The sequence below is a fragment of the Melanotaenia boesemani genome, chromosome 4 (assembly GCF_017639745.1).
Source record: "Melanotaenia boesemani isolate fMelBoe1 chromosome 4, fMelBoe1.pri, whole genome shotgun sequence".
In the NCBI taxonomy this organism is placed as follows: Eukaryota; Metazoa; Chordata; class Actinopteri; order Atheriniformes; family Melanotaeniidae; genus Melanotaenia; species Melanotaenia boesemani.
In genome coordinates, this window is record NC_055685.1 from 29,199,007 (window position 1) to 29,216,002 (window position 16,996).

Consider the following 16,996-nt stretch of genomic DNA (forward strand, 5'->3'; position numbering starts at 1 on the left):
CTTAGAGAAATTTTATTTGCGTTATTACATCCTGATGAGTAATATAAATGTGTTTCACTGCATTTAACGAGCACCTCAACAGTTTTTATATTCAAAGAGTCACATGTATTAGATTAGGCCCAATACATTTCAGAAAGATCTGATTGATTACTTGAGGATTCACTTTACATAGTCTGGTTTTGTTAAATTCCCACATTGTGGAAATTCATGCCTAATTGTATCTTTGCATTGGCTTGTGAAATACTTTTTCTGTCTATTGTGGGCTCACATTAATGCACAAATGGGGAAATTTTTATTGTATTCCTGTCCTTTGTGGTTTCAGCTTTGACAAAAGTTTTGCACACTGAAGGATCATGTTACTTCCACAGCATGAAAAATGTGCTCTTGTGTGAGGGTCAGGTAAAGTCTTTTCCAAGTGAATTATTTTTCAAACCTTTCTCACAGTCAACAGCGGTAGCTTGCTCTAACCTTCCTGTGTGGGGGGCCTCTGTGTCTGAGGTGAAGATGATTGTGCAGAAAGGTGATACTGGCTGCAGTTGCTGAGCATAAGTTTCTTCTTTATGCCCTTCGATGTCTATTGCTCCCTCTCCATCTCTGCTGCACATACACAACCACTTTCAGACTGTTTGTCCCTTCAGAGTTTCATGTTAATGCCGTGTTCATTTCAGGTCCTCTGTGCTTTTTCTACAGGATGAGACATTTAGCAGTGAACAGACTAAAAATCAAAACATCTAAATCGGATGCAAAGGTTTTAAATAAGGATAGCTATAAAAGTAGCAGAAAGATAATATTTTCATATTTAGAGGGAAATAGGTGAAAGGATGACTGAAGTTTCCTTTTTGGAATATAGAAGCCAAACTGGTAAAGATGGCTTGTAATTAGATGTAAACTACTGGTGAATACCATTTCATCAACTTGTATATGGCTGTAATGAGCTAACATGAGGCAGTCGTATTATTTATTTAAGTAGACTCACGTTCATGGGCGACTCAACATTGCATCCCTGTGTGGTGGAATGCCATTTGGAAAGGAAGTGGGCTACACCCTTGATGGATTGCCAGTTCATCACAGAAACACTCACAATTACTCTACAGGGTCAGCAAAAAATGACTGATATGCAAGAGTTTGTGAGAAATCTTGAGATTTGAGGGAATTATCAGCATCATGCTTATGCATGAAGGTGAGAACATGCAAACTTCACACAGAAAGGCCTGACCAGGTATGATTACTCACAACCACATGAACAGGTAATCTGTCATTCATTATTCAGTGAAAACGCCATTAAACAAGATTCTTTGGAAAGGTGTGATGTTTTACATGCTGTTTATAAGGAGAGCTCACTAATTCTGTTCAAACTTTATAAATTGTTTCAGCCAAAGCCTCAAACTAAAAGGATCTGTAAGCATTAATGTGTTTCCACATTTCACAGCTTAACTGATTTTTGGCTTTTTTGGTAGGGCATATGAATTTGGGAGTATTTGGACACAAAGTATACAGAAGAGCTCATATAAACATTTTGCAGCAGCTGTCTCACTCTGAAATATCATTTTTCCTCTAGATAATTTGCTCTGAGATTTCACCCGATTGGTATTATTCATCCCCGTCAAAGTGTTCAGTGCAAACACAAGAGTCTCTTAAGATGCAGTAGATGGACAGTTTGCATGGATTTGTAACTCAGCTTGCCTCTTTGAGCCTTTATATACAGTATGTAGCCATTTGGATGAAAGTTTCCTTTAGCACATGCGTGATTAGAATTATTAAAGCAAATTGAGTATGTGTAAAAGCAAAGCAGCTCTGATTAAAGATAACAGAATCTCAATTAATGTTTCAATTACTGAATAATTTTTTCAAGCACTGAATTTAGCTGTTTGTAGCATTTGTGATCTGGAAAATTTGGAAAATATCTTTTATCTTCCATATAAACAATACATGCATTTTCGATCCCGCAGGAGTTATAAATGATGATCAAACTGCAAAATGTTGAAAAAGACAACAAATGAAAGCATTTCCCAACTAATATGCAGGTCTTTGCAAAAGAGTTCTTTTGCCCCATAATTACAAACAGGAAAAACAATAACTGAGATTATTATATTATTGCTTTACAATTAGTTCACACCAGAATAATCCATATTCATATGTGAGAGGTGAGTCATTAATATTATAAATACTGAACCATATTCTGTACAAATTAATGATATAGCAACACTTAAGTCAATAATTTGTTATAAAAATATGTTTAGGCATAGAATTCAAATAGTAAGAAGATTATTTTCTTTTTGCCTTTCACCACATCAAAGCCTGAATAAATGCTAGATGTTTGTTGGCTTTTTGTTTTGCAATTCTGTTCATGCTGATATTTATAATAAGAATAAAATACAATACAATTAAATATTAAATAAATTCATAACAATAGATATATAGAATAGATAATCTAAAAAAAATACATAAAAAACACTAAATAAAAAATAAGTATAACAAGTTAATTAGATAAATAGAAGTAAATAAAAAAATGGAAGAAGCGGCTTGTCACTAGTTATCCAACTTGTCATTTAAACTTTACAGAAAAAAACAAAAAGATGACTGAAGTAAACAGGTTTGGTTTAGTGGAGCTTTGCTAGTTTAGCTTTGGTTTATTGGGTTAATGAGGTTCATAATGCTTATAATTACAGCCCGAGGGAGGGGAACAACCCCACGGGAACCATAATGATCAATTCCCTCGTGTCCACTCTGAAATATGAAAATGGAAGTGAAAAATGGGTTGTGAGCGAGTGTGTGTGTGTGTGTGTGTGTGTCTGTGTGCACTTGCTGGCCTGGATAAGATAAGCTTTCAAGAAGCTTCATCAGACACCTGAGAGCCAAGCGTCTGTGTGACCTACTTCTTCATGATGGCACCAGTTGTGAGCAGCTCAGTAAGCCAACATCAGTCATTGTATCACTGAGTATATGCTTATTGATACAGAAAATAAAGAAACCAATCAAAGAATGCACACTTTTCCTGGCGACATTGGGTATTGTTTTCAGTAAAGACTGTGTCAATTAACCACTGAAACCAAAATCAGAGTCTGGAGAGGATAAAATGCTAATATTCCTGATGATCACACGAATTATTAGAGGTTACTGGTTAGGAGCATCAATCGGTGCAGAGAAAGAGCAACACATTAAGTTACTTATAGAGTCAAATTGTACTTATACAATGTATATTCATGTATCATATCTATGTGCTTCTCACAGGGGCATGTTGTAACAGTTGACAGAGAAGAGGAGCTTTCCATGGCATAGCCACCTCCCTCTCCTCCTTCCATCCACAGCTTCCCTCTCATCCCCTCTCCTAACCTATAGAGCATATACTTTTCACTTTCTCTCCATCACGTGTCACCATGACAACCTCAGCCCTGCGCCGGCAGGTGAAGAACATTGTTCACAACTATTCAGAAGCGGAGATTAAGGTATTTATAAAAATTGCAAATTGTGATCTCTTGAAGTGTTTGGTACCTGTGTTTTTGTACAAATCCCTTACGAAGAGTAAACCCATTCTAATTTAATATGATGCCATGTAACATTCATCCCTTCTTGCACATCAGCACTTGAAATGTTTGATGTTTTTGTGATGTTGGTACTCCACAGGAGAAATAACACTGCATGTGTGACCTGTGAATAGATGTCATGGCTCTTTTTGTGTCGATGTGTAGGTCCGTGAGGCCACTTCAAATGACCCATGGGGCCCATCCTCGTCTCTCATGTCAGAGATCGCTGATTTGACCTTCAATGTGGTGGCATTTGCTGAGGTCATGGGTATGGTGTGGAAACGACTCAATGACAGTGGCAAGAACTGGAGACATGTCTACAAGGTGTCCTTATTAAAACCTTTTTATTTTCAGCTTAATCTGCTGAGTTAATTGTGGCTTCTCTTATTGCTGGAAACTAAAAGAAACTACCCATATTTAATAATATTAATGCATTCTTGGTTTTAGTTTTTAAAAACTGAAATTAAAATGTCATTGTCAGTCGTGTAAAATAGACATTTTACATCATTCTTGTATTGAAGAATTAATCCAACAATCTGCATTTGACCCCAGGCTCTGACCCTGCTGGATTACCTGCTGAAGACAGGATCAGAAAGAGTGGCCCAACAGTGCCGGGAGAACGCATTCTCTATTCAGGTACTGGACAGCAGCTACAGGAGAGTTTTAGCATCTGAGCCTCTCTACAACACCACTGGTATATTATTGTGTACAGTTCTCTATGAATTGTTGTTACCTTGACAACCACTCATGTTCTTGCTACACCATGATACACTTCTTGCAGAGTAAAGGAAATGTGTGATAGAAGTAACATTTAAATGTTAACCAGAACAATTAACCAGTGAAAACTGATTGCTTTGACTCAGTCCGTCCATCCGTCCGTCCGTCCGTCCGTCCGTCCGTCCGTCCGTCCGTCTGTCTGTCTGTCTGTCTGTCTGTCTGTCTGTCTGTCCGTGCGTCCGTCCGTGCGTCCGTTCATCCATCCACTCATCATCAGCCCAAACTTCCCGTTCCCCAACCACTTCCTCCATCTCATCCAGGGGAATCCCAAGGCGTTCCCAGGCAAACTGAGAGACATAGTCCCTCCAGCATGTTCTGGATCTTCCACAGGGTCTCTTCCCAATGGGATGTACCCAGAACATCTCACGAGAAAGGTGTCCAGGTGGCATCCTAACCAGATGCCTGAGCCACCTCGTCTAGCTCCTATCAATGTATCAATATCAAAGGAGCAGCAGCTCTTCTCAGTACCTCTCCTGGATTACTGAGCTTCTCACCCTATCTGAGATCCCACACACCCTCAGCTTGTGGCTAGAGGTGAGGGTAGAATGTAGATTAAATGGTAAATTAAAGATTTCACCTTTCAGCTCAGCTCCTGCTTCATTGTGACAGTCCACAACCATGGATGCTGCACCAATCTGCCTGTTGATCTCCAATCTTCCCTCACTCGTGAACAAGACGGCAAGATAGCTGAACTTCTCCACTTGGGAAAAGGATCTCACTCCAACCCAGAAGAAGACACTTCACTCTTTGGGTGCCATGGTCTCTGTCGCTTCAGTGAGAGGTGAAGATTATGGCTCAGTGAAGCAAACAGAACCAAATCATCTGCAAAAGGCCCAATCCTGAGTCCACCAATCCGGACCTCGTCAATGTTTTGGCGATTTTCAGAATAAAATTCTGTCCATAAAAGGCCAGAAACAGATCTGACTACCAATAATGTGGACCAAGCTCTGACACTGGTTGTACAGGGACCATCTGTCTTCAGAGGGTCTGGTACCCTGTACTCTTGGAGCACTCTCCTTAGGAATCTAGAAGAGCACAGCTGAATACCTTCTACAAGTCCACAAAGTACTTGTAGACTGGTTGGACAAACTCTCATGCTCCCTTTTGGTATCAATATCTTGATACCCAACTTGATATTGATACAGATTCAGATACTTTTTGGCTATTAAAGGAAAATCACACAATAGTACAGGTTGGATTAATATCTTTATTGCAAAGGCAATATAAAATATTAATAGAACTCGTCACTGTGATCATCATGACATTTAATATCCTAAAATAAAAAAATAATAAAAATTATTTAATAATAATGGTAGGAATACACCAGGGCTGATTTTCAACAGAATTTTGTTGCTTAAAACTCAGAGGTGAAAAAATATTGCACGTTTTGTATTAGCACAACTGTATTGCCATTTTTTAAAAGTATATAATCCAGTATTTTTAACCTTTGATATGTGTCTGAGCCAAGCTTGCAGGGTAGGTGGCATACCACACCCCTCTTACCGGGACCAAATAAATCACAGCCACTGTGTGAAGGGAGCTTTAGATTCCACATTTAAGAAGATGGATTCATCTTTTTTTTTTTCCTTTTTTTAACTCACTGAACTTCTGGCCAGTTGGATTTGATTAGAAGTTTCAGACAGCATGACTAAAAGCAAGGGTTTTATAAAGATGACTTAATCTATTTTAATGTCCACTTTAAAAGTTCATGTTGACTTTTAAAAAAACAGTGAAATCTTTTTTTGTGTGCGGTGCAGACGCTGCGGGACTTTCAGTATGTGGACCGGGATGGCAGAGACCAGGGGGCAAATGTGCGGGAAAAAGCACGCCAACTAGTGTGTCTGCTGCGGGACGAGGAGCGGCTCCGCCAGGAGCGAAGTCAAGCCCTGAAGACCAAGGAGCGAATGGCTGGGGGAGGCACTGGAGGGGGTGGGGGTGTGTATGGAGGTATTCCCCCATCTTATCACCCAGGGAGACGAACAAGTCAGCCCAGCATGGCTGTGCTGTATGGTGAAGAATTTAGCCGCTCCAGAGGCTCTCCATCCTCCTTCAACTGTGAGTCGTTAAAGTTATCTGTTGCTCTATATTTTTTTATGTTGGCATTTTCCTTTAAATAAATTAAGTGTTAAGAAACTGAAATGACAAATTTATATATAGCTTTTTCACTGCATTTAATGAATTTCTTCCTGCTCAATAACTTAGTGCTTATTATCACTATATAGATTATCAATAGCCTACTGCAGCCAGCGTATGTCTGAGAATATTCAGATTAGCTCCTTCCTGTGCTCCATGGTTTTGTGCATCAGTCTGACATTTTCTCATATATTCTTCTGCCTTCCTTCTAAACTCTCTTGCTTGTTTCCTCTGCAGCCTCATCTTCGTCTCCTCGCGCAGCCTCAGACCTGGAGCAGGCTCGACCGCAGACCAGCGGGGAGGAGGAGCTGCAGCTCCAGCTGGCTTTAGCCATGAGCAGGGAGGAGAGTCAGAAGGTAAAACAACACACAAATTTACATATTCATGATGCAATAACATCCAGACCCTCCAATGTGATTACATAGCCTCTGTCCACACACACAGAGGTCCTCTTTATGGTCCTGGTAATGTTACAAATGTTTTGAAAATTCGCCCACCATCATCCAGCTAGTCTCTCCTTCCCCTGTTACCATAGAGATGGACGAAGACAGAACTACAGATTGCTTAAAGCCTTAGCCAAAAGGAGCATTAGCAGGTATACACACAGAAACATACCTCTAACAGCTTGGTTTACGTGTTTATTAACACCTCAGCTGTGTGTGTTTTATGTTATGGCTCATATGTGTTGACTAAAATACTCCCCTGCACCTGACTAATGACTTTCCTCCTAATCTTTTTATTCTTTTCTCCTTCTTTAGCCACCTTTCTCATTTTCAGGCCCTTTACTGCAGAATTTTTTTTAATCTCAGTTACTGCTTTTTGAAAACAGAATATTCATTCACTTAAAAAAAAAAAGGAGGGGGGGTAAATGCATAAATTACCGTGAGCTGAACCAAAAGAGAATTGTTTGGCTCATGGTTGTGTGTTAGTGTGAGTACTTGTTCATAATCAATGATGATTATGATGATGTCATGATGCCACCCCTGCAGGAGCAGCGTTGTCGTCAAGGAGACGACTCACTGCTACAGAAGGCACTGGATGAGAGCAGGCGAGAGAGCCAGTCAGGGACACACGAGGTTAGTTTAAAAATGCATGTGAATGAGCTGGTGTGTGTGGGTACATTCATGGTACATGAGTGCATTTGCATCAAAAGGTGGGCGGGCACATTTGTACATGAGTGCTGGCAGGCATTTAGAGAATGAAGTTGAGTATATGGTGTGGTGTGAGAGATGGGGAGAGTAAATGAGAAAAAACACACAGAAGAGCGTATAAGGGAGGTTTTTAAAGAGAAACAGCAGATGGCTGAAAGAGGAGGAAAGAGGAGCACTCTGAATGATAATAATTTGGTCTCATCTAACCTTGAGCTCAGCAAGACATTTCCCTAAAAGCATAGCCCCTTATCTTGTTGCACAAGCTCTTTCCCTCAAAGATCTGTCATCAAGCCAATCAGTCTCACTATCTGTGTCATGTAAGGCTCCACATGGCTTGTAAATGCTCACATTATGCTTCATTCATATTACTTTTATGATAGAAAGCCAGGTGATTTTAACAACGTCAAGGAAATGCTATGGAGATTTGGGAAAAGTGAACATGACGAAATACACAACTTATTCCCACATACCATCGCTGGCCATCATCTGGCATCATCGCATAGTGAAGATTGTTTGTGACAATTGTCTATATACACTTTACAATGTAACAAGAATTACATTAATATTTTAGAAGTGAACACCTTTTTTCAAGTTAAACTTCTTACAAAACTGAAAATTCACAGCAAAAGTAGTAAGCAGGAAGGCAGAAATGTGCATTTCCTTTCCCTCACAAACACAAGCTTAACTTTCACTCAGAATTAGGCATAAATTGATTAATCCATTAATCCATTTCAGTCACTGTCATATACTGCTTGTATTTTTGTTTAGAAAAGATAAAACAAAATTAAACATGGAAAGCAAATTTTAGATTGTAAGACCTTTGCTTCCTCTGTAGTCTGCTATGTTGGACCTGGTGGACATATTTGGGCCTTCCTCTGAACCACAGCCCCCTCCTAGTGATCCTTGGAACTCAGCTGAACCCTCCTGTAACGCCACTTCAGACCCCTGGGACTCTGTAGGTGGGTGGTTCATCACAAACTCGTACATCCACACAACAGCTGTGTGCTTCATTACACTTCATTACAAAAAAATCATGTCTGTCTTCTCAGCAGTCCACTCCAGTACTCCTGTGGTTGGTAGCCCCTGGAAGGCTCCTACCTCCTCCTCTAACACATCTGACCCTTGGGCTCCATGTGCCAACTCATGCACAGATACCTGGGAGGCAGGACCTGCACCTTCAAGCCCTCTCAACAATGCTTGGGACAGCCCAACAGATGGGGGTACTGTGCCCTTTATAATTGAACTCTTGTCGAAATGTATATGCATTCTCTATAATTTCATTTATTTATCTATTTATTTATTTTTGGTAAATTTCCAAACTCTAGTTGTTTAATTTATTTATAATTTAATTCAGTTTTCACCTCTACTTTCAGACGGTGATGGGACAGATCCTTTCACTGCACAAGAAGGGGAGAAATCCAAACAGGAGGTTCCCAGAGTGTCCTCCCCTCAACCTGCCAGCCCAACAGGTAGTGAAACACACAGCAAACAGAAGCACTGTGGGTTTCCCTGTACATATAAACATTACAGAATCAGCAACTAAATAAAATTAAAAGAAAAAAAAGATTTTTTATTGAATTAATACTTATTAGTAGGATTTTATATAATCTTGTATAAACGTATTTAATGCAGAACAAAAATAGACAAAAAAGATAACTGCTTGAGCAGCTGAGCTGCAACAGGTGGCAATAATCCTATCAAGTATATTTTTCAGTATTATTAAAAAGGCAGCTTGCAAATATGCAATCAGTTCAGAAGTAGTATTTCTTAACTCATTTTCATACATAAACACTGTAAAAATTCTGGGATCTATATGGTTGTTCACTAGTTTTTCACTCATTAACTTCATCTAAGCTTCCTTACAGAGTGAGCAAACAAAATATACAAATGTGATACACAATATGACTGTAGCAGGTACACCAGTCATCAGGGAAATGAATCAATAACTCAGCATCCAGTGATGCTCATTTGCACACTTACAGTAAATGCCCTGCAGACTAACAGTTACCGTCACACATCATCTCCTCTGTGATCTTCTGGAGATGTTGATGCAGGACTGACTGGGAAGCTGTGAAAGTCTGGAGCGAAAACTGCAAACATGGGCTTTTGTCTACTGGTTCATCTCAGAACTGCAGCGTGAAAAATTATGTGTACAATAGTGTGGGGATTTCTGTGATATCTGTGTTGTATGATACCATCAATGGAATCAGAGATTTTGAAGAAGCTGCTCTATGCATTGGACAAGGCTGGAAGCAATAAACAGAAACAGTAATCTTCAGACAGCTCTGCATTATAAAACAAACAACACCCTTTGGATCCAGAATTAAATGTGGCATCTTGTACACTGTGGTGGAAAAAAAAGTACTTAAGTATCGTTCCTTGAATTTTTATTTCATGAAGGACAAGTCAAGGTGATTTTGTTCAAATTTATATTTATTCATCTCCTCTGAAAAATTATTTAATTTCCACCGTACACACATGTAAATAAACAGGTTTAAGAGAAAGCAATCCTACTATCCAGGCCCTATGCCTTATTTATTTCAATAACACCATGCCGTACCATATTCTGCAGGTATGATTACATTATGTAGTTTTATATATTTATCATGGTAAACAGTCTAGATGCTGAACCAGCCTGCCTCAGGACAGACCCATCACCAGTTAGGCAAATAAAAACCTACAGCAGAAAAATTTTGTTTTCTGGGAGAAGCTCATGTCCCAACTTGTTGCTTATATCAAGTTTAAAATTAGAATATTAAAATATTTTAAGGGTTAGTATGTCACTCTACATTTATTTTCTTTTTATCCATTCTTTCATCTTATTAAGACTTTTTAAATGCACAACCTATTATATTTTCTCAATATCCACTTAGAAATTATTTTCCTTTTTTTTTTCTTCCTTTTTGTAGATGAGGAGTTATTTGGAATAAAACAAGAACTTGACCTGTTCCCTGAGCAAAACTCCAACCCGGATCCATTTGGACCAGATCCGCCTTTTAAACCGCAGGTAAACGGACGGGAATCCGCCAGCCCGGAGATGTTTGATCTGTCCAGGCTAGCTCCCCCTCTCAGTGCCCCACCTACACGTGTGTGCCGGACACCAGAGGCTTTCTTGGGACCTACCGGGGCATCACTGGTCAATTTGGACACTTTGATACCCCCCAACCCCCCTAGCAAGACGCACAATAACCCATTCCTCTCAGGTAACAACCAGCTGCAGAAGAATTCAGTTATTTGCTGACAAACTTTATTAGGATAGTATTAGTTTTATGTTTTTAAATTGCTATTTCTTTCTTCATAGGTCTGAGCGCACCATCTCCCACCAATCCGTTCCACTGCGACCAGCCGCGCCTCACCCTCAACCAAATGCGACCATCCTCCACCTCTCCACTACCTCCCCACATGCTCTCCTACAGTCCATCGTTGCCCCTCCCTCTGCTCCACCAGCCACCAGTCCTTCCTTCCTCCCTCACGCAACCTCCCGCTGGACTTCTGGACCTCCCCTCTAACCTCCCACAGCCCCTGCTCCCTCTGTCTCCACGGCCAGCACCTCGCCCTCACTCACAGACACACAGCCACAATCCTTTCCTCTGAGACTCCCCCATCCTCCTCCCTCTGGTCTACAGAGGAAGATGACAAAATGGACTCTTTTTGGATTCATCTATGCTAACTAGAGTGAGACTAGTGGAACTGAGCTTGAACTGAGTCCTGGTCAGATGTCATTGTGCACACTTGAAGTGGATAAAACTCAGATAGGATGTATTTGTGTCTGCATAAAGACACATCAGCTGCTATATAACCTAAAATGTTAAAAAAAAAAGCTCTCTCACTCATGCTCATGCACACACAAAAACATGCACTCAGGCTCACTTCAGGATGCACACAAATATGTACGCAACACCAAACTGACAGGGTGTGTCTAAACAGTCCCTTTGATGCCTTTACCTCATCAACAGTGACAACTCCAAACACCCCTTGACCACAGATCTGTTCCTTTTGAAGATTGGGATGAAGCCACACACATTAATGATTGTCCACCAAGGTTCATCAGGTTCCTTACTGCTGCTTCACCGACAAAAGCATGAATGCCTCCCACCCCAAGACTATAAACTATTCTGTTATTTTGAGCACCTGAAATCAGTCCCTCAAATAGATCCCTTCTTATCTGATGAATCAAACAGTATCTTGAACTGTCTTTCTCCAAAAAAAAGTCCAAAATTGCAAGACTCAAGAAAGCACAGAGCTCTGCTCAAGAACTAATTGACTCCTTTCCACATTTACATAATGATGTGTAGTATGCATTGCCTTGTTATCTTGCAAGCTCAATAGCATCTGATTCTAAGTTAGCTCAGACAAGTAGCCCCATTGTTGAGTCCAGTGCTGAATCCAGCTGGACTAAGCCAGCTCACGATAAATCTTTCCGTTTTAATCTGGACCTATGTTGATCTCTGATTGTACCCGTGCCTGTTTCCACAGCTGATTCACAACACATTCCCTGCATCGTTCAGGAGGACCTCAGGGAGACCACTCTGTCCCTCCTTCAGTAAGATTTGACCTTATTCGTGGAAAACTGTTTGATACAGAAAATTAAATACGGGCAGTTCAGTGATTATATGTCAGATAGAAATGCAGGATAAGCAGAGAAGGTAAAAGGAGGAGGGCGGAGCAAATATGAGATCAATCAAATGAAAGTAAAGGGATTACAGATGGTAAACTGATGTACTGCCTCTTAATTGTTTCTGTGTTGAGGACAAGATTATCTGACATGAATCAGATGACTTGATGTTTCATCGCTGCACTGAACCCGGAATTGAATGTGAATGCCTGCCTAGAGATACACACAGGCTTAGTATATATATATGTATTTAATAGAATTATATCACTGTATTATGAAATATTATACAAATAAATGGATGGTGTTTGCATTATAACCTCTCAAGTGTTTACTATTTATTTATTATTTATTTCTAGTGGTTGCAGTTGAAACCCACTGACTATCACAGCTGTGGTTTAAAGTAAAAGTAAATGAGAGATAAATGAGAATTCTACTTTAAAGCTACACAATTGTTAATTAAAACTCCACAAAAACTGAAATGAAATTATTGTGGGTTATGCTGTTGTATGTTAAGTGTCTGGCCTCCAGGATAACCAGGAGAACTGTTACATGTGTGACAGCGTGGCATATGTTGGTGGAGAAAGTGTTGCTGATGACAAAGTTTTGGCAGCAAGCAAACCACCTGTTACATTCATGTGCAAAAGAAAGTGCACCCTCTTCTAGTTCTAAGATGTTCTAAGAAGCACTGTGAAAAAATGAATTACATCCCACAATTTAGTGGTTTGTAGAGCTACTTTCAGTGTTAAGTGTCTTCTGAATTGTGTTTTTAGAATCGCATCATTTTGCAGGAATATTGATGAATTCTTCCTATAGCTGCTTCAATTCATTGAGGTTTTACAGGCATTTTTTTTTTTTTTTTTTTTTTTTTTTTGTGATGCACAGTTCTCAGAAGGTTGTAATACATCATTTTGTTCAGGTTGAAGTCTGGATTTTGACTAGACCATTGCAACACAATGATTCTTTTCTTTTTAGCTGTTCTGCTGTAGCTTTACTCCCGTGCTTGGGCTCATTTGAATCAAGCTTACGCTCTCAAACTGAAATCCTCACATTTAAATCTAATGTACTTTGGTATACAAAGGAGCTCATAGTTGATCCAGGTCCTGTGGTTGCAAAACAAATGCAATTCATAAACTTTCCACTTTCATGCTCAGCAGTTGGTACGAGATGTTAGATGTTTGTGCAGAGATGATGTGTTTGGCTTTCCTAACATGGTGTTGTGTATTATGACCAAAGATCTCCACTTTTAGTTAATATGTCCAAAACAGATTTTTCCAGAGGTCTTGTGGGATGTTAAGATGCAGCTTTGCTGTCTAAAGCCATAACGCCATGTTCTTTTTTTTTTTTTAAGAAGGAAGAAGCTTTCTTCTTCCAAACAAGCCACATTTCATAGTTCAGCCAATTGTGCTGTCATGGACTGTAACATTTAACATGTCACAAAACTAATTAAAACTGTTAAATTTGTTTTTGTATCTGGAGATAATCTGCTACAAAGACCCAAACTCAGAATATGGAGCCTTTACAGCTCTGATGGAACAATTTAACATATAAGGAAAATAAGTCAAAACTGTGAGCTGTGTGAGGGCATGAACTGTGTTCTTGCTTTGCTTCTCAGATAATCATGTCAATTTCAATAGATGTCTAATAGAGAAATTCATTTGAATTGGTAGAAACTTGTGCAGCCAGCAGCAATTATTATTGGAGACAGAAGTGTTTACAGGACAGTATAAGTAGCACACAACACTTAAAGATCATAATTACTTTAATTATTTAATCAGCTATAACTGTACTGTAAAATAAAATACCTTATTTTCTTATGTATAGAATTTGAATGCCTCTTGCTACAACAATGAATAGCAAAATAGAAAAGTTACACATTTAACCACTAGATGGTAGTATTGTCTGAGTGTAATACTTCTGTCCATCTGTAAATCTGTAAAGCAATCAACACTGTTTAGACAACTTGCCTGGTAGTAAGTCAGTCAGCACAGGTCTAAAACCAGTTCTGACCCACAGTGATCACAGTGCTGATTGTTATTCCATCTCATCTTGGGCTTAATCTACAGTGACAACTGATCCAGCAACCCACTGAAAATTAGTACACATAATACTCACCAAAAAAGTACTTAATCAATCATCTCTCTTCTACATAGATTAAAAATCATCTTAGATGTTGCATTCTTTTGCAAGTGAAAACCCCAACAAGTAATGAATTAAGAAAAATGAAAGAGTAAAAGATAAAGGAGAGAAAGTTTCATTACTCTGCTCTTTATTTACATACTGAACATTAGAGCAGCTGTAATATTAATGTTTGTGGCAGAATGTCTGCTGTCAGCATGCAGCTGCTCTTTGCTGCCAACATACCATCTCTGACTGATGTGTGTCTGCATGTGTTCCTGCACAAGAGTAATTAAAACAACTACGAACTGTCTAAAAAAAATCCTCAAAGCAAAGTTAAACGATCCAAGGAAATCCAGTCATGTCCCTATACCCAGACACACACACACATACTTCCATTCTCTTCAATATCTGGCATTTCTGTCTAAACAAAATCAAGTGCAGTCTGAACACAGATCTGAACAGCTGCAGGCTCAACCTCCTGATACAGTAAATCAACTGGCGTGCACACTTGATATGCAACATTGCCATGTGGTGTTGATTTGGCAGAGGAGGGATATAAACAGGTCGAGTTATTGTGGGAACAGTTGTGGGAGTGAGAGAAGACTATTTTATACAGCAAAGTGCCCATGAAATCATTAGTGACCTTGTGAACCTGCAGAGCATGGAAATTGACATCAACACTCAGAATAGACTCTTAACCTCAATGTGAACCTCTAAGATGAAAACTTCTAAATAATACAAAGTTAGTTAATTGTGCATGGCTCTCACCAACTATCTGCCTCTATTAGGCAAAAATTAATATCTGGTTTGTTTCACAGCATCAGACTGGAACGGACAAAAGCAGACAAATCCACAAGAGTAAACAATCAGTGAAATGAATCCTGTTTTGTTTAACTGGTATTTGTAAACCAATGTATCAGTGCAAAAAGGCCAAATAATTTCTTGATTTTTCTCAATGTGCAGTCAAGCATGAAAGAGTAATTCCAGCTCTTACCCCTAGAGCTGTTGTTCCTGGCCTGCAGTGGGGCAGTCAGCCAGTTTAAGGAAGCATTCAAGTGATAAATCAGGTTCAGTCTGACCAAGGTGCTTCTGCAATGTGGGAACAATTAGTCTGCAGTAGAAGCTAACTCCAATTTGCACACATACTCACACAGTGTTAAATCATTCAGAGCAGTTTATAAACTGCCACCTGCCATGTTCTGATTAAGGTCTACTGAATGTGTGTATGTGTAATAATATAAAAGAACACTGTCCAAAGGAAGAGACTTTACACAATATGTTATAAACTCGTTCAAACAAATTAAACTACTGGTCTTTTTATTGTTCATGAAAACTTTATAAAGGGGGAAAAAAAACAAAAAAAAACTCTTATCCAGTAAATATTGCCCTAATGAACAACATAACTTGGCCATTTCCTAATTCAGTACATAAATGTCACACACAAACACAAAGAGACACACTCACACTGTCCATTTCGCATGATTAGGTTACAGTCAAAAACTCTAACAACAGTCCAGAATAATATCACAGCCCATCCTGTTTTTATCAGCTCACCAAGACAAACGTCACATGCTACCACTGCCAACATTAACATTAACTTCACACTGATCTGGTTCCAATTTATCATAACAGGAAAGCTAGATAGAACTTTACTGCTAGCTTAGCATAATTTCTGAGTCTGACCAAATAAAGCAAAAAAGATCAAAGCTGGTTACTTCAATGAGAACGTTAAATTTTATTACTTTTACTTTAAAAATGAATGAATGAACAAACAAATAAATAAATAAACAATAATAATAACGTTAGCACCGCAACTGATCCCAACTAGACTGTATTTGTTCCATTAAATAAACTGAAAATGAGGTATTTATCTCATCAGACAATAATCCAAGTAGCAAACATGTTATCTAAATGGTAATAAATTTAATAGGAATGAATTTGTAGTTCACTGGTCTAATAGCAGACATATATAACAACCTCTCATTAGGTGACTGAAATGCCAATGCAATATGTCATACTTACTTCACATAAAAAGCTGAGCCATTCTCATGAAGATTATGCAATAATTTCAATATTATTTTTCAAAAATTTCGTGTCAAAATTTTAGTAAGATTAACATCAACAATCAACAATAGTAGTCCATGTTTGCTGGGGAGACAGTGAGGGCAATAATAGATAAGTAATTTAAAACAAATGTTGAATAAATCCTCTTTTGAAATCTGGGTGTATTGATGGACTCGGACCTTAACCTTGAGAAACACATTAAGGAAATTACAAAGTCAGTCTATTATCACATAAAGAATATATCAAGGGTAAAATATCTAATGTCTCAGCAGGACCTGGAAAAAACTAGTCCATGATTTCATCTTTAGTCAGCTTAATTATTGCAACAGTGTTTTTACAGGTTCTACCTAAAAATCAGTTAGACACCTGCAGCTTATTTAGATCTCTGCTGCTTGAGTCCTCACTAAGACCAAGAAAGTGGATCACATCAGTCCAGCTCTGAGGTCTTTACACTGGCTGCCTGTTCGTCAGAGAATAGATTTTAAAGTTCTGCTGCTGGTCTATAAAGCTCTGAATGGTTTAGGACCAAAATACATCAATGACCTCTTGACCCAATATGAGCCTACAAGAACCCTCAGGTCATCTGGTTCCAGTTTCTTATCAGTTCCCAGAGT

General features: G+C 38.9%; 1 protein-coding gene across 8 annotated transcripts in view; it reads left to right on the forward strand.

Moving 5' to 3' along the window:
- The window catches only part of epn3b (epsin 3b), a 37,382-nt gene extending 24,503 nt beyond the window's left edge, over nucleotides 1-12,879 (forward strand). For 5 of the 8 annotated variants that reach the window (XR_006009975.1, XM_041982360.1, XM_041982359.1 and 2 more), the window contains one exon: nucleotides 3,232-3,366. Coding sequence is in view for 7 of the 8 variants with exons in the window: in XM_041982360.1 (XP_041838294.1) it covers nucleotides 3,232-3,244 (13 nt within the window). In the remaining variant the exon portion in view is untranslated. Of the gene's footprint in view, nucleotides 1-3,231; nucleotides 3,447-3,689; nucleotides 3,849-4,076; nucleotides 4,161-6,058; nucleotides 6,357-6,671; nucleotides 6,791-7,423; nucleotides 7,511-8,420; nucleotides 8,545-8,634; nucleotides 8,806-8,958; nucleotides 9,055-10,494; nucleotides 10,789-10,886 lie in introns of those variants that run through there. The other 3 variants (XM_041982362.1, XM_041982364.1, XM_041982365.1) reach the window with 2 other exon arrangements.
- Nucleotides 12,880-16,996: the final 4,117 nt, after the last annotated feature.